This window comes from Manis pentadactyla, chromosome 11, assembly GCF_030020395.1.
Source record: "Manis pentadactyla isolate mManPen7 chromosome 11, mManPen7.hap1, whole genome shotgun sequence".
Classification (NCBI taxonomy): domain Eukaryota; kingdom Metazoa; phylum Chordata; class Mammalia; order Pholidota; family Manidae; genus Manis; species Manis pentadactyla.
This window is the reverse complement of record NC_080029.1, coordinates 114,285,620-114,311,054: the sequence shown is the minus strand read 5'-3', so window position 1 is coordinate 114,311,054 and position 25,435 is coordinate 114,285,620. Positions and strand designations below refer to the sequence as shown.

Here is a 25,435-nt window from a genome sequence, read left to right as displayed (position 1 = left end):
TTCAGGGTGCCTGCCTCTGTGGTTGTGGGTATTTGGGAAAGGGAGATGAGGGGTGGAGAGGATCTGTGAGTGAGTGCTAAGGGCAGAGGGCAACGGAGGGGGCTGGGAGAGCTAGTGCCTTCAGGCATGGACACTTGGGACACTTGACTTCATTCTGTCCTGGGCATCCGCCTTCTTTGTCTTGCCTGGTCCTTGCAGCACCTCCTTGTAGCTCTGGAGACTGAGGCCCTGAGCGGTGAGGTGGCCTGAGCAGACTCCTCCCAACCCACGGCAGAGCCATGCCCAGGAACAAGCCATTATCTACGAGCGCCGTGGGGGCATGGACCAGTGGGATAGAGAGTTCCTTCCTCAAGCAGCCTCTGCTCCAAAGGGATGTCAGGTCATGGGATTCCTACAGGGAGGAAAGGCGACCAGAGGCCTGGCACCAGACCGGCCCACTCCTGCTCCCCCTCCAGTCCCAGCCTCAACAGCTGGGACGGGACAGACGTGGAGGGGCTGCCCAGTCTGCTGCGGGCAGGGTGGGCAGGGGTGAGGCACAGGGGGCATGGTGAGTGAATGGCTGCCAACCCCAGGGACAGACATGGGCTCAGCCGCTGTGGTCTGGAGGTTTGGCCACAGGGGTCATTGTGCCCCAACCCACTCGAGCAGCCCCCTTGCCCCCATTCTGCCTGCCCCAGTCCTGCTCCGTCTGACCCCTTCTCTCATATCTCAGCCAGTGGGAAGTTGCTTACTTCTCTTTTTACATCCTGGGGCCCCTACCAGGCGCACCGCGAAGGGACACAGTCAGAGAAAGAAGCAGATAAGCTGAGACCTGAAGGTCTCCACATAAATAATTTCACATAATTGTGATCATATCATACTTGTTTTTTCATCTTATTCTTTGAAAATTTTTTTCCTTTAATTTGCCCCTCTTCTCCCTTTCCTCTGCATCATGCCCTTCCCCCCAGCCTACTCCGGAAATCCCTCCCAGCATCCCACTTTACATCCTTCCATATCATATAACTCTAACCATTTGCAAACATGTATGTGTGGTTGCAGATTTTTTGCTTTAGAAAAACAGGATTATACTGTCTCGCCTGGACTTTTCCCTTCCCAGTACCTCCTGGCAGTCCCTCCAGCTCAACCAGAGTTGCTCTCATTCATTCCTTTAAATGGCCACTGAATATTCCATGGTGGGGGGAGCCATCTGTCATTTAAAAAAAAATTATTTCCCTATTAATGAGCATTCACTTTCTTTCTCATTAATTAATTAATTTATTTATTTAAGTCAGAAAAGGATCTTTTGAAAATACAATCTCTGGCCAAATAGATCCCCTACTTAAAATCTTCCAATGACGGCTCATTTATCTTGGGACAAGTCTGTGGCTCACACGGCGAGTCGTGTTCTGGGCCTGACCCCGCTCCAGTTCAGGAAGCACTACCGCTGTCTCAAACTCTTCTCCAGCCAGAATGAGCCAGTTTTATTTCCTCAAATGTACCTACTCCTTCTCCCTCTGCCCAGAACACTTCTGCCCGACCTGCGAACCCCTTGGCTTCCTTCAGGTCTCAGCATATATGCCCCTTCGTCTGCCCAGTGTCCTTATTTAGGTACTTTGAAAATGGCCTTGGAGTTGAGTCTTCTCACAGGTACTGGAAATTCCTGGTTATATGTTGTTCTCTCTCCCATTAGCATTTGACTTGGCCTGTTATATATCCAGGGCTTTGCTTAACGTCTGGCACTAGCTGTATACTTCTGTGTTGAATGAATGATTGGGTACAAGGCTTGGCTTCAGTCCCTAGGGGCAGACTTTCAAGAACCTTGGGCCACCATTTAATTTGCAGGTTGGAGAGGGCAGATTGGTGAGTCAGAATTCAGGAGCAAGGACCAGGGCAGAAGCCAGACTAAGGCCTAGGCCTTCATGGGAGGCAGGAGGCTGGGGAGGAGTTAGTTAGGCTGGGCTTTGGAACAGGTAAGAGGCCTGAGCTTCACCTTTAGGTCTTATTGGCGGCCGAAGAGACCAGGGGACAGTCCAAGGACCTAGCAGCTATGACCTGGCCACCATCCACTCCTGCTCCTAGGTCAGGAAGGGTCTCAACATTATGCCTGCCTCAAAAGGTATGGCTGCGGGAGTTGGGGCTTTTCAGTGAATTTTCAGGTAGAGCATTATGGGAACCCATAGGAAGTAGTTAGAGAAAACAGAGGCAAAGGACATGTGCAAAGAGGGGACAAGTAGGTGATCCCTGAGAAGGTGCTGATCTTTGTAAACAATGCAGGATCAGGGGCCAAGAACCCTGGCTACTTCCTGTGCTTCCTCTGCCTTCCAGCTACTTAAAGTGTGCTCCAAGGACTGATGCCAGCCCACAAACTTTGGGTCTATAGTGAAATAAGTATAGAAATTGAGAGAAAGCACTAAAAACTTGACAGCAACTTGACATTGATTGGAGTCAGTGGATTCCTTTTATTGGGTGGGGTAGAGACCAGTGTGGGAGGTGGGAATGGTGAGTCATGCACCGTAGGACCACATATCAGTCCTGTCTTACTGGGAATTAAAAACAAACTGTTTTAGACCATAATCAACTCCCACCCAAACAGCGACCATTGGCTTGTCTCTATCTCTCCTGAGGGGCAAGCAAGGAGACATGCATCTTCTCAGCAGCCAGTAGGAGGGACTTCAAACAGACATCTGTAGACTTTATAAGTTGTAGTTGTTGTCTTTGTTGTCTGGAAGAAATGTAGACTCTTCCTCTGAGGCCTAGAGAGAGACTGCCCCTTGCTGCCTGGGGAGGGGAGGTCAACCATGGTATCTGGAATAGCCTTCATGCTGGACAATGATAATTCCCTGCACCTGTGTCATTTATTATACCTTTCAAAGCACTTTCATTCGCATTATCTTTTTTATCTTTACAACCTCCCTCCAGATAGATGAAAGCAGGAATTATCATCCTCAGTTTCTAGGATAGACAGTTAAGAATCAGAGAGGTTAAGTCCATTGCCCAAAGTAACCCAGCAAATAATAAAAAAAGATGAGACGATGCCCAGGGTTTTAAAAAAATCAGTGGCAGTGAACGGGGTGATGGGGGATTGAAAGAGATAGCAGTATAAGCTGTTTCCTGGGTGCCCAATAGTGCTAGCAGCTATATTTGTTGAGTTCTTACAGTATATCAGATACTGTGTATAATTACCTCATTTAATTTTCACAATGGATACAGTTATCATCACCATTTGCAGATGAGGAAACAGAGCCTCTGCCAGATTAAGTCATTTGTCCAAAGTCACTCAGCTATTAATTAACAGAACAGGTTCTTGATTGGGACTAGCTGACTCCCAAGAACCTTTTCTCGTACATCATAAGCCAGACAACACGTGAGCCTCCCAGGGATCCAGCACAGCACGTGTGCCCTTGCCAACCTCCCAGATAGAGAGACTCTGAGGCTGGGTCACCTTAGGGACTTGTCCCAGAACCTCACACCTAGTGGAGTTCAATCTCATCTAGGCTGGGGTTCAAGGTGAACCTTGCTGATTCCCAAGCCTTGCTCTTCTGGCAAATTCCACAGTCTCATGGCCACAACTGTGCCCCAGGGCCCACAGGTAGGCAGACTGTGCGATGTTGGCCCATGCATTGGACCTAGGTTGCACCTTCTCTCTCTCTCCACATAGTGAGGACTGGAAAGTCAAATGCATTCAGTTCAGCACCTGGCAATTGCTAATTATTAACGCCTGAGCCACTGGCAGCTCCTCGTTATGTCACGTCACACAGAAGATTTATGGCCACTTTGAAAGTGGCTTTGAAATGAGACAAAACTCAATATTGAATTTTTTTCGTCTCCTTCTCCCTTTGGGGTTTCAGGGCATATGATATCAGCTTCCTTCCATTAGCATATTTCTAACAAGCGCTTATTAAGGCGAATTTCATTGCAGCTCTCCGAATTTTCATTAGAGAAGGGAGTGGGAGGGAGGGCAAGATGCAGGCAGGTGCAGGGACCTCAGGGCTCTGGGACCCGAGCCTGGGCTTGGCTCCAGCCCCCTCTAAGTGAGCTCTGCTCCCCCATCCATCCACTCAGGAGGGCTCCATTGCTTTCCACTGTGGGTTGGGCAAAAAGAAAGGCCCACTTTCACAGCAGGCTCACAATGCTGAAGGGCCTGAGCTGGCTTGGCCAATGCCCAGTGATGCGCTGGCCATTTCTCTTCTCTGAGCCTCAGTCGCCTCCCCTGTACAGTGAGGATATAGTACCTGCCACGTGGCTAAGCTCTGTGGCAGGGAGAAACGGAGTCTACTTTTTTCACCGCTGTGTTCTCAGTGCCTGGCACCTCAGAGGTACTCAGTCAACAATGGTGGAGGAGGTAGATGGGTGGAGAGAAGAATGACAAGGCTCTCCCAAATATGGGGGTGGCCGTGGATGCCAGGGCACCTGCCTGTGGGGGTGCTGGTAGAGGTTTGCTCATTCACCACCCATGGCCGTGTTAACTGGTGCCCCAGGGCTCTTGTCCCAGCTCTGGGATGGGTGGAGGAGCTGAAGCCCCTCTGCATTGTGTCTGCTGCAGGGAAGGGGTAAATGGGCATTCCTTTTACAGCAGCAACTTTGCTCTCCCCTTTTACTTGGGCCTGGTCGGCTTCTTGGAGATAGCAGGCAACTTCACTAATGGCACTAATGGCTTAGCAAATCCCTCCTTCTGCCACCCAATGTCACTTTGATGGGGTAGGGGTGCCCTGTGAGTCTAGGGCAGGATCCTGGCAGGAAGGGGGATGCAGGCTAGGTACCTGTGCTCTGGGGTGAGAAGAGAAAAAGAGACAGAGAAAGGACAAGGTCACTTCCTCAGGAGGCGTTCATCTCCACGAGGGTCCCAGCCCTCAGGGAGTCCTACTGGGTGGTTCTCAGCCCTTGCTGCCTACGAAAATCATCCAGGGAGCTTGATTGAAAAATGCTGATGTCCAAGCTCCACCCACAGAAATTCAGTTCTAACTGGCCTAGAGTGAGGTCCCAAGCACGAGTATTTAAAAATGTTCCTAGATGATTCTCATGTGCAGCCAGGGTGGGTGCCACTGCTTAATGTGTATATGGGGAATGTGTATATGGGGAATTAGATGTCCTGCCTGGCGAGTGACTCCCCCACTAACCCCCCCTCACACACAATGAGGTGCCTACTGCCACCTCTGGATAAGTGTCAGCCTTCTGGACATGTGCCCCCCAGTCCCCACTCTACCAGTGAAACTTTGGGCCCCTTCTCACTCCCCTGAGTCCCCCCTCAGGAACCTCATCTCTGACAAGCCCTTCCAGAATCAAATGAGACAGTTGGTGAGGATGTGCTCTGTAAAAAGCCTGTGAGAAGGTGAGGGATTGTTAGGACTGGGGAGAGCCTGCAGAAGCTGTCCACTGGTCCTGGTGAAAGTTTCTGAGGGTCCTGGGAAAGCAGGACAGAGGCAAAGTGGAGCAGGCTGTGACTTTGAGCAGAGGCTTCTGGGGAGCAGAAAGTTACATTCTAGAAACTTTCTAGTTAGTTGTCCCCTCTGTGCCCATCTATGGAGGAGGAAAACCTGCAAGAAAGGCTGAAAGGGGTGGTAGGGAGAGATGGCAGCCAGCCACCAGCGGTCCTCTGTGCACCCGAGGAGCGGGAGGCCTTCTCGGGACAAGGGCTTGCTGAACGGGCTGGAAAGGCAGCCGACGCTGCGGCCGACTGAAGGGCTGGTAGACGTGAGATGCCCACAATCCAGTGTATCCCCAGGGAAATCTCACCATCCCCCAGTCCTCAGGCTCCCTAGGCCTTGCCCGTCCCCACTGAGGCTCTGCTCAAGGGCCGTCCTCCCTTTCCCGGCAGCTAGTGGAGTTGGTGCAAGGAGGGAGGCAGGGGCACTGGATTTGAGGTTAGCTCTGTCTGTATTAGCTGTGTGACCTTGGGCAAGTCTCTTTCCTCTCAGCCTCAGCTCTCATGCAAGACCTAGTCATTGATTCATTTATCCAGTCGTTGGCTCGTTACCAAAGGCTGACTGAGCCCGGCTGTGCCAGGGGCTGAGAGCCCTGGGAGGGAAGACCCTCCCCCCGTCATCTGCTCCTCCTGCAGAGAATTGTTGTAAAACTTTTTAGAGCTGAAAGGGACCTTAACTAGGGCCCAAGTTTGGCTCTAAAATTACAGGACTGCCAATGTCCTCTTATAAATGGGGACACTGAGGCCTAGAGAAGCTGTGAGGGTCTTCCCATGGTCCCATGGCTGGTGGGTCATGCTGGAAAGCTCAGACTCAGGCCTTTAAGCCCATGTCCTCTCCTCAGATAAGGCCACCCACTTGAGAAGTGATTCTAACTCCTTCTCAGGAAACAGCCCAGAGAGGTACAGTGACTCATTCAGGACCATGTAGGCGGGCACTGGCTTATCTGGGGCCAGAGACCTGAGGATGGGTTTCTCTGTCCCTGGCCTGTCTACCCAGGCCCTTGGTGGGGTGCTCAGCTCAGGCCTTCCTCAGAGTCTCTCAGTAGATTCTGTGCCCTTACAGGCCCTCCCCACAGCACCTGCGCCAGACTGTGGGCCCTACTCGTGCACCGGCTCTTCCTCTATTTATGCACCACGACGCATACATGCACAGCTCTACTATTTGGCCTTACTGATGGCTCCACAGCGGGTGAAACTGGTTTGAAATAAATGTCTCCTCTGCCTTCCTCCCTCGGGGTGATTTTATCCTTATCTCCGCTTTGTGGAGTGGGCCAGATCGTGGCACGTGCCTGCTCTGTCTAGATATGTCCTTTCTGATGCAAAGTTGTTGCTGTGGCTACTACTGAGCCGGATGCTTCTTGAGAGCCATACTGAGGTGGCTGCAGAGTCCCACAAGGTGCCCACTGGCCCCTCTGGCTAAGTGTCAGCCTTCTGGACATGTGCCCCCGGTCCCCACTCTACCAGTGAACATGTGGGGGCTCCACCATCCGAGCTGAAAGTTAAGAAGGGCTGGGAGTGCCCTCCCTTCTTAAGGTGTTGGAATACTTTCAGGTGTGGGGGGGGTGCCAGAACAGGGTGGGCCCTGCTTACTCCCCGGGGACGAACCACCACTCTGCCTTCCTGGGCACTGGCCCCTTTTGTAATAAACTAAATTCCACATCCTGTGGGAGCAGGGGAGGTACAAGGGAGTCATGTGGTCAGTTACTGATCCCATTCAGATCTCGTTCTGGCTGTTATTGCCTCCTCCCGACCCCAAAGCCAGCCCTAATGGCAGAGAGTAAGGGGTAGGGCTTGTCCCCTTAAAGGCCTGTCTCCAACCTCTCCCTGGATTCCTCAAAGCAGAGCTGAGATGCGATTGGCACATTTAAAGAAGGTACATAAGCAAAGGGATGACATAAGGGAAATTCACACAGAGGACCCGGCAAACTAAGATCCTCTGGTCTGGGGTCCTGGTCCGCAGCCTCAGCTGTGCTCAGGAAAGTCACCCTGCCCACTTCCTGTAGTGGAGGCATGCAGCCTCCCCCCCTGTCTCCCCATATCAGAGCCACAGTGACCTTAAAGTCCATCTGGTATTTTCTCAGCCAGGTTCAAGAAAGAGTCAGCCCTGTTGCCCTACGACGCCCACTGAATGTAACGGATCGGCTTTTCTCCTGTGCATCCAGAGCGGTGGACATCATGTACCATCCTCGGGAGAGTTGAAAAAATGTCACTGAAATGATTTCCTGGGTTCTGTGTTTCAGCTGAGGAACTCTGGCTAAGAATGCCTTCCTCTCAGCTTGTGGCGAAGCACCAGGGAGGCAGGGGTCTTGCCCAAGGTCACACCGCTAGCCCCAGCCAGTCCTGTCCTTGCCTCAGGAGAGCAGTGTCTCCCCTTGCTCTGCCCAAATTTAGTGAGCACGGAAGAAGCACTGATCCAAGGACAACCCCATCTTCTCCCAGTATACCGTACACGGCGCACACACACATGTACACACATACACGTACACACAGGCTCCTGAGCCTGAAGGGCAAAGACACCCAGAAGCATAGTTATGGATCAACAGGTAGACCTGAGTTCAGATCTTAGTTCATCCACTTCCAAACCAGGAGCCTCTGTTTCACTGCCATGGAGATCATAATGCCTCCCTCGCAGAGCACTGTGAAGGCCGAGTGAGATGGGCCAGGGGCCTGGCACGGTGCCCACATGGGGCCGGCTCTCGGGAGCCATTCCTTTCCTGCTTTCCTCTGGCACTCAGTCAACGGCTCCCCGGCTGCTGAGCGAACGGAATGTTCACTGTTTGACTCAGTCTACATGCAGCTTCTCACCCAGAAAGGGTTATTAACAGAGTAGTCTTAGTAAGCACCCTCAAGGTGCCGAATATGGCTTTAGCACCTATGCTCAAACATTCAGCCTGGGCCCCCAGGCCCCAGCCCCCACCAACCTTTTTCTTTGCTCTCTTCTTGGCACCAAACTGCTATGTGTCAGAGGTTTAGAAGCTTCTGGCCTGCCTCCAGTTCTTCCTACCCCACTGAGTCCCTGTGTGTGTTACGGCAAATTTAGAAGTTTGTGGGCACACCACAGGAGTAGAACGTTGGGGAAGCATGATTTGGACTTGGCAGAAGCTTCCAATTTCCTCAGATTGGTGATTCAGCATATTGAAGGTTGGCACCTTGAGTGTCAGGCCTGCCTGGGGAGAGGGCAGAAAGCAACCAGAGAAGCTAGAGCGAGAGGGGAACCTACCCATGCCTCCATGCGGCCTTGAGGAATGTGCGGTTCACTTTTCTGGATTTCTTGTTGAGTTGGAAGCTAAGCTGAGAAGGCCTTTCTCTGGTTCCAAGGCCTGCTACCCAAACCCTTTTGCAATTGTGTGCTTTTCCCTTCCTGCCTTGGTGTTGTGATAAGTGGGAATACATCTCTTTGGATCCCTTGAAACTTTGCATGATTTCAGGGCCATCGTTCCTGAAGGCCTTGTCCTTGTTCAGGAGTGGGTATGAAGTGAGGGGAAATGAAGCTGAGTAAGGCAGTAGGATAGAAGCTACCCCTGGAAACTGCTTTTCAGGAGAGAAAAGCAGACCTCCCTGGCTCTGGGGTAGAAATACGCTGGTGAGAACCAAGCCTGACTGGTACCAGAGGGCACGGCCAGCTGCTGTGGTGGCTTCCAATTAGTGGAGGTCTGGCTTCTTGGGCGCTGGTGCTCAGGACAGCTTGGGCCCCACCGGGCCTTACCTGGTGGCAGGGCTCCGATCCTCCTCGTTTCCTCCTCACAACCTGCCTTACGTCTCTCAGGTCTAAATGCCTGTGTAGGCATTGTTCCATGGAACCCTCAGAAGAAACTGCTCTGACATGTTAGGCTTTTTAATTTAGCACACACCGAGCGTATATGCCCCCAGACAAAACAGAATTGATTTATAATTCTCTTAATGGAAGCACAGGCTTTAGTTGCTCCAGAAATAGATCGTTACCTCCGCCACCTTTTGTAATCTTTTCCTCCCATTTTTTTTTTTAACACCATGGTGGTCTAAAAATATGATGTTTCATTTTATTAGTCTTCTGTCATAATCCACTAAATGCCAGGTATTTCTTTAAGTGATAGCATGTTTGTTCGGTTTCACTGCATTAATTAATGTTCTTCCCAGGCCTCCATGCCAGTCTTTGTGTAATGCTCTCTTCCAGTAAACAGGTGCTTTTACCCTTAATGAACAATTTCCTGGAAAATGCTGAAATCAACATGAATAATCAGGCCAGGAACACGATGGATCTGGGAGTTGTGTGCCATTCTGCAAATTAAACCTGGGAGACAAGGGACAGATTGTTATCTGCTCCCATGCTGGTGTACTGGCACCTGCCTTTGTGAGGGGTGCTGAAGTTCTAGAAGGTGTGTGAGCTTCTTGCTCCTCCAGGAAACGGGAGTCCAGAGGAACTGTTTAGCACAACTGTGGAGTGGCTGTGGAGGTGGTTGTTAGACAAAGCCTAAGCCAGCAACAACGCCAAATTGGTCTCTGGTTCCAGACTTGGACTTATCTCTAGCTTAGACTGTGCGTCCGCAGGCCCTGGACTGGGCCAGATTGCAAACTTACTGAAATTCACCTTTGGTCCTTTTCTCTCCGTTTTGGCAGACTTGTCCAAGGAGGCAATTCTTACTGGGCCCAGGAACCTAATAAACTCAGTCTCTCCCTGCGCACACACCCCTGGAATATTTGCGCTGCATCCCCCCTTGCTGCAGCAAGAGGGCAGTGACCATATTTTACCCAGTGTCTGCTGTCTATAGGCCCTCCTCATAAGCCTTATTTCTTTGGTGTCTCATGACCCTGTGTCAGATTTTTTTTACCATTCCTACTTTACAGAGGAGGAAGCTGGGAGTCTCAGAGGTCTAAGTGACCTGCCCAAAGTCACACAACTGGTCAAAGGTAGAGCCGGAACTGGGACCCAGGAACTGAGATTCTAGGGCTCCATGTGCTTGCCACCCCTGGAGGAACAGAGTCTGTGGGGGCGCAGAGGATTGAGGTGAAGCACCCCCCGCTGACCTGACTGGGCTGTGAGCCAGAATCCATCAGTGTCATGGACAAAGAGCTGCAATGAATTTCTTTGAAAATCGGAATACCTGATTCATTTCTTATACTGGAGAGAGCTGACAGAATCGTACATTATCTATGCATTTTCCTGTGTTGTAAGATCATTTTGGGTCTTTGAAATGGCATAATGTTTTTAATCACAGCATGAGTACAACCACAGCATGGCCACATGGGCTAGCCTGATGGCTCCAAGGGCTGCCTGGTAAGCTCCACCAGGGTCCTGTGTCTCTAGGCTTAGGGCTCAATGAACTCTGCTCTTTGCGGAGGGCACCCCAGGGAGCAGGTGGGAGAATCTGGGTGTGGATGAAGGGAACCTGCAGAAGGATACCCTAAAGAACCACCTCTTTGTTTTCAAAACAAGGATGGCTGTAGTGTGGTGCTCACATTTTAAAATTGAGACCAGCTCATCGTAGAAAATTATAAACACACAGAAAAATATAGAGAAGAAAGTAAGTTGCCTAAAATATCAGTACCCAGATATCCTTGTTATTATTTTTAACATCCTTCAGGACATCTTTCTGTTCTTGCTTACTTTTGGCACACACATCACACACATACATGTAACATTTTATGTAAGTGTGATCATAATGTTCATGCGGTTTTGCAACCTGTGTTTTTCACATGGTGATATATCAAGGTCATCTTTCCATGTCAGTGAACTTGTTTATATTATCTTAAAATATCTTTGCTTTTGTGATTATGGGGATATCAATGTTCATTGTAAAAAGCCCTAATACAACAAAAATGGCTTAGAAGCACAAGTCCTCTGATATTGCTCCGTTTCCTTTAACCCCTGTGAAGGATGATCCCTATCAATGCTCTAGTGTGTAGGCTTCCATATTTTTCACACATGAGTGTTTTTAATGTTTGCATAATATTTTTTTAGGTAGAAATGGTGGAATTTATTTAGCATGGACCCCACTGACTTAGACATTTAGGTTGTTTCAATGCTGCAACAAACATCTCTTTATTAAGAGATGATGCAACATTCTTGAACCTATCCTTGGCTTTTGACAATTTTAAAAAATCAAGTTGCAGAAATGGAGTGATGGGTTAAAGATATGCCTTAAAACATGTTTTATGTATTGCCAAACTGCTTCCCAGAGCATACTGATGAACATTTCTACTACCAGTGCATGAGCATAGGACCCCTCAGTCTTTGGCACAGTTTGTGTCTGGATTCAGAATTTCTTGGCTTAGGTACATATGGAAAGTTCCAGAAGGAAACGTGGAGAAGCTGCCCTAGTCTGATGCCCATGTAGGCAGGCTGGCAGGCACTCCTGTTTAGCTCCTCACTGGGGGGAGTGGGCACCCGAGGTGGGAGGGGCAGAGCCTGGAATGGAGCGCAGGACAAGAAGCCTGTCTTCGAAAGGGTGCTGAGGCTGGACAGAGATGTGGGCAGGAGCAAAGGGTCCCAGCCATCACTGAGGTACATGCATTTCCAGGACTTGGGCTGCAGTGTACTCCTCCTGAGGAGCCGTTATTCTCATCCTTCCTGTGTAGTCAGGAACAGGAGGCTCAGAGCAGTGAAATGAGTTCTCCAGGATCCAAGACCAGAATGCACTTCTCCTGCCTCCTCTGCTCATCTCCTTACTCTGGTAGGTGGGCAAACCCCAGGCTGGGAGTCAGGAAGAGAGAACAAGATGTGGGGAGGGAAAGGACAAGGAAAGGAAACACATTGCAGGTGAACTTGTACAGCTGGAAGGGTCCAAGAGGTGACGCAGTCTGGGATGAGCAGAATGTAGCTCCAAGAGAGAAAGCAATATTTCCTGGGTCACACAGCAATGTAGAGGGGAAGAACAGGCTCTGTGGAAAGCTGAGGTGCTCCTGAGCAGAGCTGTAATTCCCAGGGAAGACCAAGGGAGAGGGTAAGTGTGGCCACTGTGAGCCCTGGCAGAGTGGAGCTGGGAGGCTGCTCTAACTTCAGGCGAGGCAGGCTTGATCAAGAGTAGATTCAGAGGCAACTGGAATGGAGATGGGCTGGATTCAATGTGTGGGGGCCCCTGTGGGGATGTTAAGCATCAATCCCTGTAAAGGTCTCTGATATCCCATCCCACCTGCCTGAGGCTTCCTGCCGGGGAGAGGCCTCAGTGCTTTGAATTAAGCCACATCCCGGGTCTACAGCCGTCTCATGGCCATTCCCACACACCCCCAGCAGGTTTTGGGGTCTTGCCTGAGTTATCTTTGTGTCCACAGTGACTGGCAAGTGTTCAGTAAGTGTTTGCTAAATGGCTGAATGAAGGATGAGATCTGTCTTGGTAATTGTACAGTGAATGCTGACCCAGAAGTCACCAAATATATATAGCCAAGCCTAGATTTTCTAGCAGAGGAGTTTTCCATCAATATCTTTTTATCCCCCCGGCTCCTTAGAAATTCTAGAAGTCAGATTTACAGAATTAGGAGGATCTTTTGGGGTGGAGGAATATGGGTTGGGAGGAAACTAATATTTTACTAGGCCCTTTCTCTGTGGCAGACCTTAGGCCAAGTGCTCTACCTGCTCACTTTTTTTAACATCCTAACAGCCCCTTGAGGTTGGTCTTACCTAATGGGATCAATGTGAAACACTCAACCCAGGGCAGGTAAATGATTTTTTTTATTAATGTTTCACATGAAAACATTGTGGTTACCACATTCACCCATATTATCAGGTCTCTCCACTTGCAGTCACTGTCCATCAGCCCAGTAAGATGCCACAGAGTCACTACTTGTTTTCTCTGTGCTATACTGCCTTCCCCTGACCCCCATCACAGGCAGGTAAATGATTTTACCCCAGGTTATGTAGCCAGTAACATGGAGTCAGGATTCGAACCCATGTCAGTGTGACTCCGCCATGCCCTTCACATGAGCTTTGCCACCAATGTATCATGTGACCCTGAGCCAGTCTCCTGGGGGCAGTTTCCCCTCCTGTGGGACAAGGTGTTGGACAGCAGACGCTCGCAGGTCTGTCCCACTGCCAGTTCTGATACCATGAACCTTACTGTCCAGCCCATCACCCTCATAGCTCAGTCCAGGTGGGAGACTTGACCTTCCAGTGACGGGTGAGTCTCCTGAATTCTGTCCTTTAGCCTTTTCACATCGGGGCACTTGTGGTTGCGTCTTGTAGTCTGAGAAACGTTTTAGTCAGTGGGCAGGAATGGGGACCGATCCCTGGGACGGTACGGCCCTGAGTGACTGATTCATCTGGGGGCTGTGCGGGTGTACCCATGATTAATGCCAGGGCATAAGGGATGTCCGCAGTTCCAAGAACCCCACAGCTCGGGAGGGCGTAGGAGAGGGAGGCAGAGCAGGCCGGGAGTAGGCTGGGTTGTGGGGGGACAACAGGAGGCCTTGGGGTTGGCCAGGCCAGCGGAGTGTGTCCTGATTTGCAAAGAAATGGGAAGATGAAGATAATTGCTTTGTGAGGAATGGAACACAGATAAGTTTTCTCCCTTCAAGTCTTTGGAGGGGCCAGAGGCTGGTGGCGCAGTGCTGCCTGCTTGGGACTGGGGCGGTTGAGGGCCCAGAACCCGGAGGCTATGTGGAATAGGGGAGGGAGGCAGGCGGCTTTATTAGTTTGGCAGTTTCTACAGACCCACGTTCCCCTCTTGGAAAAAGCTGTGATTTCCTTCTGAGCCTCACTGAAGTCAGGGCCACTAGGTCTCCGCAGGGCTTGAGGGCACAGGGGGCACAGGTCCTTTGACCCTAGTTAATGGGCACTACGGGCCTCTGTGGTGCCATCTTCAGGATTTGCAGCCTAAGGCATCCTGGGCCAGGAGAAAGCAGAATTCATCAGGGTGCTGGCGCCGGGACTGGAGGAGGCCATTTAAGATGTCTCCGGAGGTGACTCCAGTCTCCGCTGATTTACCCGGGTGGGCAGGCACCCGGCAGGGCCTCCTCACTGGCAGTGGGAATTTCTGCTGCACTCTTGCTGTCAGGGAATCACTTTTTTGGAGTTAAGAGCTGTGGATTTTTTTTTTTTTTAACGCAGGGAGATTAGAAAGCGTTCATCATAAACCAGGCCCCTGGTGGGATTGCTGGAGGGCAGGAGGCTTCATCAAGGCAAAGGGTGAAGCCTCTTAATTATGGGCTTTTCTTTCTTCTCACATTCACCAGACCCCAGGAAGGCCAGTAAACAGAGAGGGGCTTAGGCACGGGGAGCCCCTGAGAGAGCGGGGAGCGGATGAAGGGGAAGAGCGGGGAGACAGAATGTAACCTCGGCATTTGCTTCATTGAGTGCAAACTTGGCTTTTTTGTTCTATTCAGAAAAAAATAGAGAAGCGCATGTGTGTGTGTGTGTGTGTGTGTGTGTGTGTGTGTGTGTGTGGTCTTCTATAAATAGAAGATAGAAATCTCTCTCTCCCCCCGCACCACGCTGGGAGGAATGTGAGGCGTTTGCTTTATCAGTCTCTGTCAGGGTTTGCTTTCTGCTGCTCCCGAGCCTGAAAGCACCTCTTCATGAGGCACTTGGAACACCAGTCAGTCCCCAGTTGCAGCCTGAGCTTTTGAGTGGACTTCAATGCCCACCTTGTGCTGGTTCTTGGAGCAGACGTACCCTGGTGCTGGCAGGGCAGCCCAGGCAGGAGTCTGCTGTCAGGATGTCATGGAACTCAGTGTATCCATCGCTGGCAGATTAGTGTCTCCACGGTGCAATGTTAGCACAGTGTGGAGCACCCCATGCAGTATGACTTGCTGTCGGGACAGGTCTTTGATGGCCTCTGTCAGGCCAGACACAAGCAATGTGGCTGATCCTGAGGCTTGGGATGGCTGAGAGGCTGGGGGAGGTGGTTGGCTGTAGAGTCAATCAGCTGACAAGATGTATTGAAGCCCCACTATGTGCAGGTGGTGCTCTGGGTGCTGGGGACAGCAGTGAATAAAGAGAGCAAACCCCCTGCCCTCATGACGTATGTTGTGATGGAGTGGTACCACGGGATAGAAAATGACGTGTAAGTTCTAAGGCCCAGGGGAAGAGCTGAGGCTACATCTAGGTGGTTTATAAAGAAAAGGAGCCATTTCCCAAGTTAATAACAACAGTTCAGCAGTGTAGGACAGGGGCAATGAGCCCATGGCACCTGTGTGTTCCTTTGCCACCCAGTACCCATGACAGGCATTACTAGTCAATCATGGCACCCTTGCCTATTCAGCCCCAGCTTCTTAGCATTGAGGCCCAAGGAACTACTACCAATTGATCCTCAGTGTTGTGTGAGTGGAAACCTCGCAAAGCCCACACAATAGTGTCTGACTACTGCATTTAGTGCAAATTTGTTGAGAAGGCAGGGCTTCCTGGAAGAGACTGGGATGGAGAGAGAGCAAGTATCAGGTTCATGGACCAGGTTCTAGTGCCCAAGATTTTGGCACAGTCAGGAGGACGAGGCAGGCGGTGGAAGCAAAGCAGGTGGGGAAGGATTTTTGCACAGATGGACTGTGAGGTCATAACAAGTGATCCCAGGGCAGAGGCCATCTGCTTGTCTGTCTGCCCCCTGCCCTAGTTTTATGCATCTTGGTTGATGTGAGCAGCTGGTGTCTGGCCAGGTATGTGCTGTCCCCAGAGAGACAGGCCAGACTGTTCAGGTGCTCGTGATGGTGGGGCCCCAGCAGAAGGTGTGGACCTCCAGAAGATGCCACCATCTCTAAGTTCTGCTCAGCCTGCAGGGCCAAAGAAGGACAGAACAAAGGCCTGGGCTAGGGATGGGATCCTTTGCTTTGATGTCTGTGGCTGCTAAGTTATCCAGTGGCAGATTCTCTTTAAAACCATATGCCAGGCACCAAAGGCCCTCAAGTGTTAGGATAAGTGAATGAATATGAATGCTAAGGACTCACACAGATTGAGAGGAGCAGTCCTTCCTTCACAGTTTACCTTGATGGAGGGGAGCAAAGTTTTCCAAACAGGTATCCTGAAGACCTCTGCTCCTAATGCCATGACTAGAAAGAGTTCTATGGGAAACAAAGTAAAACAAATTGCTTTCCTTGGGATCTTCTCAGAGCCTAAGGTATGCTAAGACAGTCTGTTAATATTTAACATAAGGACAGAGCATGCAGCCTTTTCTGAACTTACTCACTCATGGAAACCTTTGGGGGATTTCTATCAATATCTCATGGGACTAGTGTTCCCAAGAACCCAGTTTGGGAAAGTGTCTCCCAAAGGTTCCCACGTTGCCCACTACTGCTCTGCAGTGTGCACACTCCACCACAGCCCCTCCAGTGCCACCTGCATAGTCTTGCCCACATGCACTTGCTTATGCTGTCCCTGCCCCTACAATGCTTTTTCTTTGCCTTCTACCTTTCCATGTTCAGTCCATCTTAAGTCCCATTCACTCTAAAGTCTTCCACAGGCCCCCCAGTGAGTCCTAACCACCTGCTGCTTTAGTCTCTTCAAATAGGTGGAGCTGATATGTGTTAATTTTTGTGTGCATGGCGTGGCCCAGGTCCAGGCAGGTGGTGCCCCTGGAGGGCTCGATTTATGAGTTCAGACTGTAGCAGGAGTGCCAACTGACTACACCTCATGGGCGGATATGAGAGACTCACTTCCTGGCCACCTTCTCTCCCCTTCCTCACCCCTGCCTGGCTCATCAGGAGTAAAGCAGCCACACCCCCAGCAGGAGAGAAATGTCTCCACCTTTGGAGCGTGGCTCCCTTCCTCTGCTCCTTCACATGCAGGGAGCATAGTCGAGAGGGAAGGAACCAGGTGATCTATTTACAGGTCTGTTCCTCAGAAGGGAAACCAGGGGCATTTTCTTATTTAATTATTAATGCCCTAAATCAGATGGTGTCCGATACGTTAACCTCTGTCACTCCGAATGGAGTCGGCTAATAACCACTGTGGTGGCATCGATTTCCCCTCAGTCATCTTGCAAGCACGTGTCTTTGGGATCCATCCTCTGCGAGAGAGCCGGGGAAGCCCCGTTAAAGTTCATGGCAACGAGTTGTCCCCATGTGCAGATGGCTCCATTCTGGCTGCTCTTCCCTCTGCCTCAGTGAAGAGTCTGAGACAAGCAGAAATACTTTTTCTAAGACTGGTTCCCGAAAGGAACTGACTGACTCAGCCAAGGACGCGGCCCCACCTTCGAGTCTTATAGACACATCGGAGAGATAAAGTAAACATACTGGAAAAGGTGTCAGTACAAGATGGGAAGTGCTGGGTGCTGGGCCATGTGGCCCGGACCCTAAGCTACATGAGTGTAGGGAGCCTGGCGCCCCAAGGAGCCAGTCCCTATGGGGGGCCTCTGGGGGCCTGAGCTGGACTTCGCATGGATGGGCCAAATTCTGCAATGACCCAAGTTACCCGTGTCTCCCACCCTCTCCTATAGCCATGGATTAACAGGGCCCAGAGAAACCATCTCCTCTAGCCTGGTAGCCTCATCCTTTGATATTCTAAACTTCTTAAATTGGAAGATGCGGTCGGGGGTCCTCTTGGGAGAATGCTGGACATTACAGGAGCCGCCCAGGTGATGAGACAGGGCCGCAGGGAGAACCGCAATGAGGCATTCTCTGCTGTTGCCATTCAGACTGTGCCTCCCAGAGGTGGGTGTCCCTTTGATGTAGTTGATTTATTTGATGCCTCATCAGCCCAAACCTCACCTAGAAGAAGATGCCCCACCTACTCTTGGGCCTCCTCAAAAGCGGATGCCATGTCCTGGGTGGGTGGGCCCCTTCTCCCCCTGCCTGTGTCTCCTGTTGGAAGAGAATGGGCTGGAATACTGTGCAGCACTAGTACTATATGCGCTCTGTGCCTGGCAGTCTCTGGAGGGGCCGATTAGTTCTCTGGGGCCCAGGGGTGGGATAAGCGGGCTGGGGAGATGGGTGGCTGTGGCTGTGTGCTCCTAGGCTACAAATTGAACAGAAATAGCAAAATCGATTTTCTTTCATAACCGATTTTCAGCATACATTTTAGCCAGCTTATTTCCATATCTCAAATAGAAAAACCTCATTAATCATTAATTTGGACCCCCACAGTTATTCAGAATTTGTGACAATTTGTTTATCTTTGAAGGAGCTGCTACGAAGGAGTTTAATGAGGGAATTCTTGGGAATGGGGAGGAGGGCATTTAACCTTTCACGAAGACAGGAGCCCCATTTAGCTTCCCTCTGGGTACAGGGGGTACATCTGCAACATCCATGCCACCCTTCTCTGTCCCCAGATAGAGTGAGTGCCCCCTCATGTGTATGCTCAGGGCCAGTGAGCAGCAGACCCTCAACCTTTCCAATGTCCAGATTTTTTCTATACCATCTCCACTCCCAGTTATTAGAAGTCACATTTTTCAGTGTGGCTGTTGAGAAGAAAAGCTACTCTGAATGCAGTAAAGCTTTAAAGCAAATCATGATAGCATCTATGTACACATGAGAAATAGTGCTGTCTTTCTGAGCCCTAGTGTTCGTGCCTCTGTAGCCGATGTCTGGGCCTCTATGAATTCCAGCTCCCCTGGGGTGGCTCTGGGGTCCCCACAGATGCCCCCCTGCAGGTAGAACCCTTGGACAGCTCTCTAAGTCTGTAGGACCATGGAGCCCTGCGATGCCAGGCCAGGAAGGAGCCTGGGGGTCTTTCAGCCTCTCCCACCTTGCTCTCTGTCTCTATGAGGAGCTCTTTTTTGGGTGAATGCTCAGTTTAGGGGACCAAAGGGGTTGGCGCCTATATACACACAATGCCTGCCACAGGCTGTCACTTCAGGGGCCTAGATCAGACTCTACAAGTTGCTTCCTCCACGGCCCCTGCCGGGCTGTCCACGCCCTTCATCCCCCGGTGGGTGCGGTGTGTGCAGAGACTCACATCACCCCCTGGGCTGCCCATCGCTAATGGCCCATAGTGTTCCAAGGAGGAAGGCCCAGCTTCTGGGTGACCTCCAAGGGTTTTCTCAGCTCAGCTTCCCGAAGGGTCATGGCAGACACCTTCCTTCTCTCTCTTCACGGTGGGAAGGAGTAGTGTGAGGAAGCGGATGGGCAAAGCACGTCAAAGATGAGGGAGAAGGGACAGAGGGAGGGCGTTGCCTTTGAAGTAGTCCAGGTCGGGGGTCTTGGTCCAAGCATGGGCTCGGGCCTGAGGACACCCTGAAATTATAGCTAAATGTGCATGTGGGCATTTTCTACGGAGAAGTTCTCTGACTTTCATTAGATTCCCAAAGCAGGTCCATGAACCAGAAAACCTACAGAAGCCCTGGAATTTGGACTTCTCCCTGACTCAGGCTTCCCACTCCATGGTTACCATGTTAGTCTAAGCCTGCAAATGCTCATTATGACGACGATGGGAAGCAGTCTGCTTAGCATGTCACGTCTGTGCTGCCTCATGTGAGAAGTCTCAGCACCGACAGATGCCCGGGAAGACGTTCCGATCAATGACCTGCCTCCTCTGCTCGTTGTCCCTTTGATTTAGTTGCTTCTCCCACACAGGGTCCAGGATGGCGCTCTCAGAAGCAGCGTTCATTGTCTTCTCCCTCCTGCAAGCCGTCTTCTCTCTGAACCCCGAAGACCCCAATGTGTGCAGCCACTGGGAGAGGTAAGCTCTGGGTGTCAGGTGGCCAGGTGCTTCCTGGGGGCCTCACCCTGGGCTTGGCCCTGTTGGGACAAAAGCAGAGTCAGGAGTTGCCTGCCAAGGGCCTGCTGTTCTGCTGGGGATGCAGCACAGATGCTGAAGAACAGGGCGAAGCAGGATAGATTCCGTCTGAGACTAGGTGCCGTGGGAAGTCAGGGTGGAGAGAACTGAATGACAGTTGAGCGACAGCAACTTAAATGACACATTCTGGTAGTTGACAATGTGCTTGTGTCCCTCCCTACATTTGCAGTTCCCAGCCATTTTGCAGACAAGGAAGTCGAGGCCCAGACGGGCTCAGTGCCTGTGCATGGACAGGTGGGGTGCAGGGAGAGACCGTGGTCCGGCTGCGGTATTCTCTAATGCTGGGTGCCTTTCCTCGTCCCCCAGGACTGGCAGCAGCACACCAGCTTGCCCTGAGGAGGACGGCTGAGGGACATCCTGAGGGGGAGGGCTGCCCAGGGGAGGGCAGCTGAGGGCTACTGCAGAAGAGCCGGCTACTTTCTGGCTGCAGCACTGGGTCCAGGGAGACTGGGATGGGGCCCTGCAGACTGCCTGACTTTGAAGCACAAGGTTAAAGTATTGATTTGGATGAGCCGAAAGACAAGTGACCAGAGACCCAATCAGGAAAAACCAAATTAAACCCTGGAATTGATTGGCGGTGCTGACCAGGATGACTCTGCCACTTAGATGTTAATAAATCAAATGAATAAAATTCAGATGAGGGCCTGTTGGGGGAAGTGGATAGTGGAGGTGGACAGCCGGTGGGGTGGTCCTTGCTCCTTGCCCAAGAGGGGGTACATCCCACCCCACAGCCAGGAAAGTCACCTCACCCGGGCAGCCCCGGGCCCTGGAGGGACTGGCTGGGGAGGCGGAGGGACAGTGGGACTGGGGACCACAATGTCCAGTGACTGGGCGCTCTATGAGAATCCATACGGAGTTGGGGCTGGAGCAGACAGTGCTATGAGCAGAGGGCAGAGGAGCACAGATCTGTGAGGAGGACCTTGGTTCATTCCAGATTTTCCACCTGCTGGCTCTGTGACTTTGGGGAAGTCTCCAAACCACTCTGAGCCTACTTGTGTAGGCTCTGTCAAGTAGGAAAAATTACCCCTGCCTCACAGGCTTGTTAGAAGATCAGGGTACCAGTTTCATGAAAGTGCTTTGAGGACCGTGAAGCCCAATTCTTGTCTTTTCTTGCTGACAGCTCTGCTTTGCAGGAACTGGTTATCAGAGACTTTAATGCCAACCAGGCTCACTGGGAGTGTGGGTGAAAAACAGAGCCTTCTGGGTCCCAGCCACAGAGATTCTGATTCCATAGGTCTGGGGTAGAGCCTGGGAATGTGCAATTTCCATGTGTTTTCCACATGATTCTGAGGTTACCCTAGGCCCTGGCCCCTTCTAGTTTTGGTGAATTTAAACCTTAATTTCCAGAGAGTGAGAGAGCTATCAGGTGAAATTTCACCTTAGTCTGCTTTGCAGACTCTAATCTCAGCAACCCTTCTCCCCTTGGGCCCCTGTCCTGGCTTAGATGCAGTTGTTTCTCGCCCATGTCTGTGCTGTACCCCAGCCCTTGGAATGCCTCCTTCCCCCTGCTCATCTCTGCCATTCCCAGTGCCTCTATGGAGGTCTCTCTCCTCCAGGGAGCCTTCCCTGATGGCAGGGCCAATCTGACTTCTCTCTTTGAGTCCTGTTTGTACCAGTGGATCAACTCAAACTCAAACCAAACTCTAATTTTCTATACCTATGCCCAACACGAATAAATTTGGAATATGAAAATACTTTGAACCGAGCCCACATTAAGCTGGCCTTTCAGGCTGATTGGGTTGTCAGCTGAGGTTATTGTTTGATGGGAAGACAAGGAGTGACCCTAATAGTTTTAATGAGGTCTGGGGATGCCCTGGGCTTGCAGGTGATCCCACATGACACCAGGTGCCTCCGTCTTGGCTCTTCCAGCTGAGCTCTCCTGCCAGTTACATGTGGGTGGGTCCAGGTTGTGTCATTCCAGAAACACACCCTGGTCCCCAGAAACCACTTAGGGAAAATTTTCTAGCTGAATTAGTGCTTCTGGCAGGCTCCTTGTTAATTATGCCCCTCTACCATAAAACACAGTGGAAGGACCTCCCCTGGCTAGTAAAGTCCAGTTCTACAAGATTAATCTGGCCCCTCATTAGCATGTTGGCAAGTGAGCGTGTTAAACCACCCAGCCATGAAACTGGGAGCACCCACTTCGCCCCGGAGACTTGGAGTCAGTCCAGGGTCTCACTGCCAGACTCACTCGGCCCAGGGCACCCCAGCAAAGCCAGGCCTGTCCCCGGGGACCCTCTCCCCACTTGCTGCCTTGGGCTGATGCTTTCTCTCTGAGCACCCACTGTTGCTCCCCGTGCCAGAAGGGGCCCCTGAGAGCTTACCAAAGGTGGCGAGTCTGTTCTGTGTGGGGTCTTTCTCCTCCTGTCCCCCAACCATGGTCAGGGAAGAAATGTCCCTCAGTGCCTAGCACAGGAAGTGAATCATTGCCCTGCCTCTATGATGATGGCCAGCCTCTATGAGACACTGCCTGTGTACTCATTTCACATGTGTTATTATTGTGTTGAGTATTTTACCTATATTACCTAGCTTTATTTTCTTACCACCCTGAGAGGTAGATATTTTATTGCCTTCCTTAATCCTCACAATAATGGCATGAAGTCCCTGGGAATATTTGTCGTAGATTTACAGGTGAGGAAAAAGAGGCTAATATGAGTTAAATAACATGTCTAAGGACATGCTGCTAACAAGTGTCAGGATTCAAAGCTGACCCAGAGACTGTGCACTCTTATCCATTCATTCTCCTGTCTCTAAGTGAGGTGCTCAGTGGACGTGTCAGAGCTCAGGATCGTCGAATTTCAGAGTTAGCAGGGCCTTCGGGAAGCCAGGGGTGTGTGTCAAACTGCCTCAGTTTCCCCAAATCTACGGATTTGGGCCGTGTCTGCATAGATGTCCCTCTGATGTGTGGGCTGGTAGAGGCTCTTCTCAGCACTTCTAAGAAACAGACTCCCACCTCCCTGAGTCCCTGTGCATCGCTGACTGCTCTTGGCCTCCTCTTTCTGAATTCTAGACCTTTGAACTTTCAGGCATCAGAGAGCCTGCTGAGGACCCACTTGAGGATATGGCCTGCCCAGTCCCCTTGCCAGTAAACCAACAGTCTCCTCAGGCAAAGCAGACGGGCTTTTATAGCCTGGACCCGGCCATCTGGCCTTCTGGGGGAAAACACTGATACCAATCTACACAAAAATGACCTCCTCCAGTCTCAGCCAGGTCCTCTCTAGCCTACACAGGAAGTGTGAGTCCTTGCTTCAGCATCCTGGCTTGACTGTCTTCCATATGACCCTGGCCAGGGTCAGGCAGGTAGAAAGGCTTATTTTAGTAAAGTTAGGATCTGCTTCCCTGTGGCTGCCACCCATTGATTCAGGTTTACAGCTAATAAGCAGGATGATAAGATATCACTTCGATCAGGAGGAATGGGGGCATGTCCTCAATGCACTGTCAGCTGTGCTAGAGACACAGAGCAGCAGGTAACTGGGTGACCTTGGGGAAGTCATGTCTCCTCTCATGCTCAGTTTCCACCTACCTCAGGAGACTGTGTGAGGATTAAAAGGGATTGAAACACTTAGCACTAGGTACTCAATAAATATTAGCAGTTATTGGTATCAGCTGTGTGACCTGGGCAGGCCAACTCAGAGCCTTAGTTTCTTCATCTGTAAATGAGACTCACTTCAAAGAGTTACTGCAAAGATCAGTTTTCATGCATGTGCTTTGAAAACCCTAAGGATATGAACAAGCCAAGTATTTGAAACTTGGTTCTGCTTTCCAGAACCACATAGAATAAACCTAAAACATTCTTTATTCATTCTTTGTCAAACGAAGTAGGATTTCAGAAAACAAGCTGGGCCAAAGAGCAGTAAAGGGCATGTCTTGCATCCAACCTAGCGTCAGGGGGATTTGATTGCTGAGGGTATCCAAGCAGGAGGAAGATACCGGGGTGAGGGGCGGTTGGAGTCCCTGGACACTTGGCTGTGGGTGTGGCTCTCCGGGGGATGGAGACTCCATCCTGAACTTCAGCTAAGCCTCCCAAGTGCTGACCATTGCTTCCATCTCCTGTCTGGTTCTCAGCTACGCCGTGACTGTCCAGGAATCCTACGCACACCCCTTTGACCAGATCTACTACACGCGATGCACAGACATCCTCAATTGGTTCAAGTGCACCAGGCACCGGTGAGTCCTTCTGTCAAATGATGGGGCAGTGAGAAAGTGCTGAGCCCCCAGGTCTTACCTTTGTGCAAGTTTGTAAAAGGCCCCTGTAGCAGATGCAGCCAGTGCACTGCCTCTGTCCTCTTGACGCGCACTCTTTACACTGAACACCTGAGATGCTGGGCCGAGGGCTTCATTCTGGCTGGAGAAGCTTACAGGAAGGGCAGGCCAGAGTGCTAGGGAATGACTGCCCGTGGGGGCACCCCTCACCCAGTGGCAGATGGGGAACTGCCGCATCAACACCCCAGCTTCCTTACTCTCAGAGGAGAGGGGACAACTCTGGGGCATGTTGCACACATATCTCGGCGGTCCCCAAGGGGAAGGAACCCCAGTCGCCCATAGCTGTAGCCTGCTCAACAGCACACCCTCAGTGGCTCCTTTACTTCCCTGTCTCATTTTTCCACTCCCCTCCTGGTGCTTGGTAGGATTACCTCTCAAATAAACTGCCTGTCTTCAAATCCTTGCATCAGGGTCAGTTGCTGGGGTGAAATTCAACTTAAGATGGGCCCCTCAGAGGAGATACAGCCCCCAGGTCAGGGCACTGACTTAGAGAACAGAGTAGAGGGTAGAATTCGGCTCCTTGGCCAGGCTGCCCTTGGGAAGTGCTCCATCTGAGCAATTGCACCTGGGAACCCTGCTCCCTTGTCTGCAGCCCTCCACAAATCATGCTGTTCTTTCACGTCACTGGCCCCGGGGAGAGGAGAGGAAGGCAGAGAGAACATGTTTTGTTGGGCGACCCTGGGCAAGTCACTTTATTTTGGGATTCCCAGTGTACTTATCAAATGCAATGATCCTTGCCCGCCCCACCTGCACGGTCCAGTGGAGTCAGGAATGTGGAAATACTTTAAAAAGTGCAGGAAAAAATGGAGAAAAATGAGGTATTAGATGCAGGCAAAGCAGCACTATTTTTTGAGGGATGAAGAAACCAGCAGATGAAGGGTAAGTGAGGGGAGGAGGGAGAGGCTGCCCGGGGGGCCCGCTCCCTAGTTGCCGAGCATCTATGCTGGTTCCAGATTTCTTTTGCTCTTCAGGCTCCTTGCGGGCCCAGTCCTCCTTTGCAGTTTATGCAGGAATCTTGGGAGGTAGCAATGTGGATGGGAAACTTGCTCTATGCTGAAAAACCAAAGTCCTGGTGTTCTTTGAAGTTCTGCTAGTAATTTGCTGTGAGACACTGAGCACAAATATAATACCTGCTTTAA

General features: G+C 51.1%; 1 protein-coding gene across 9 annotated transcripts in view; it reads left to right on the top strand.

Moving 5' to 3' along the window:
* Window positions 1-25,435, top strand: part of MEGF11 (multiple EGF like domains 11) — a 333,487-nt gene that overhangs the window by 93,495 nt on the left and 214,557 nt on the right. For all 9 annotated transcript variants that reach the window (XR_008992643.1, XM_036932243.2, XM_036932236.2 and 6 more), the window contains exons 2-3: window positions 19,811-19,916; window positions 24,099-24,200. Coding sequence is in view for 8 of the 9 variants with exons in the window: in XM_036932243.2 (XP_036788138.2) it covers window positions 19,819-19,916; window positions 24,099-24,200 (200 nt within the window). In the remaining variant the exon portion in view is untranslated. The remainder of the gene's footprint in view (window positions 1-19,810; window positions 19,917-24,098; window positions 24,201-25,435) is intronic.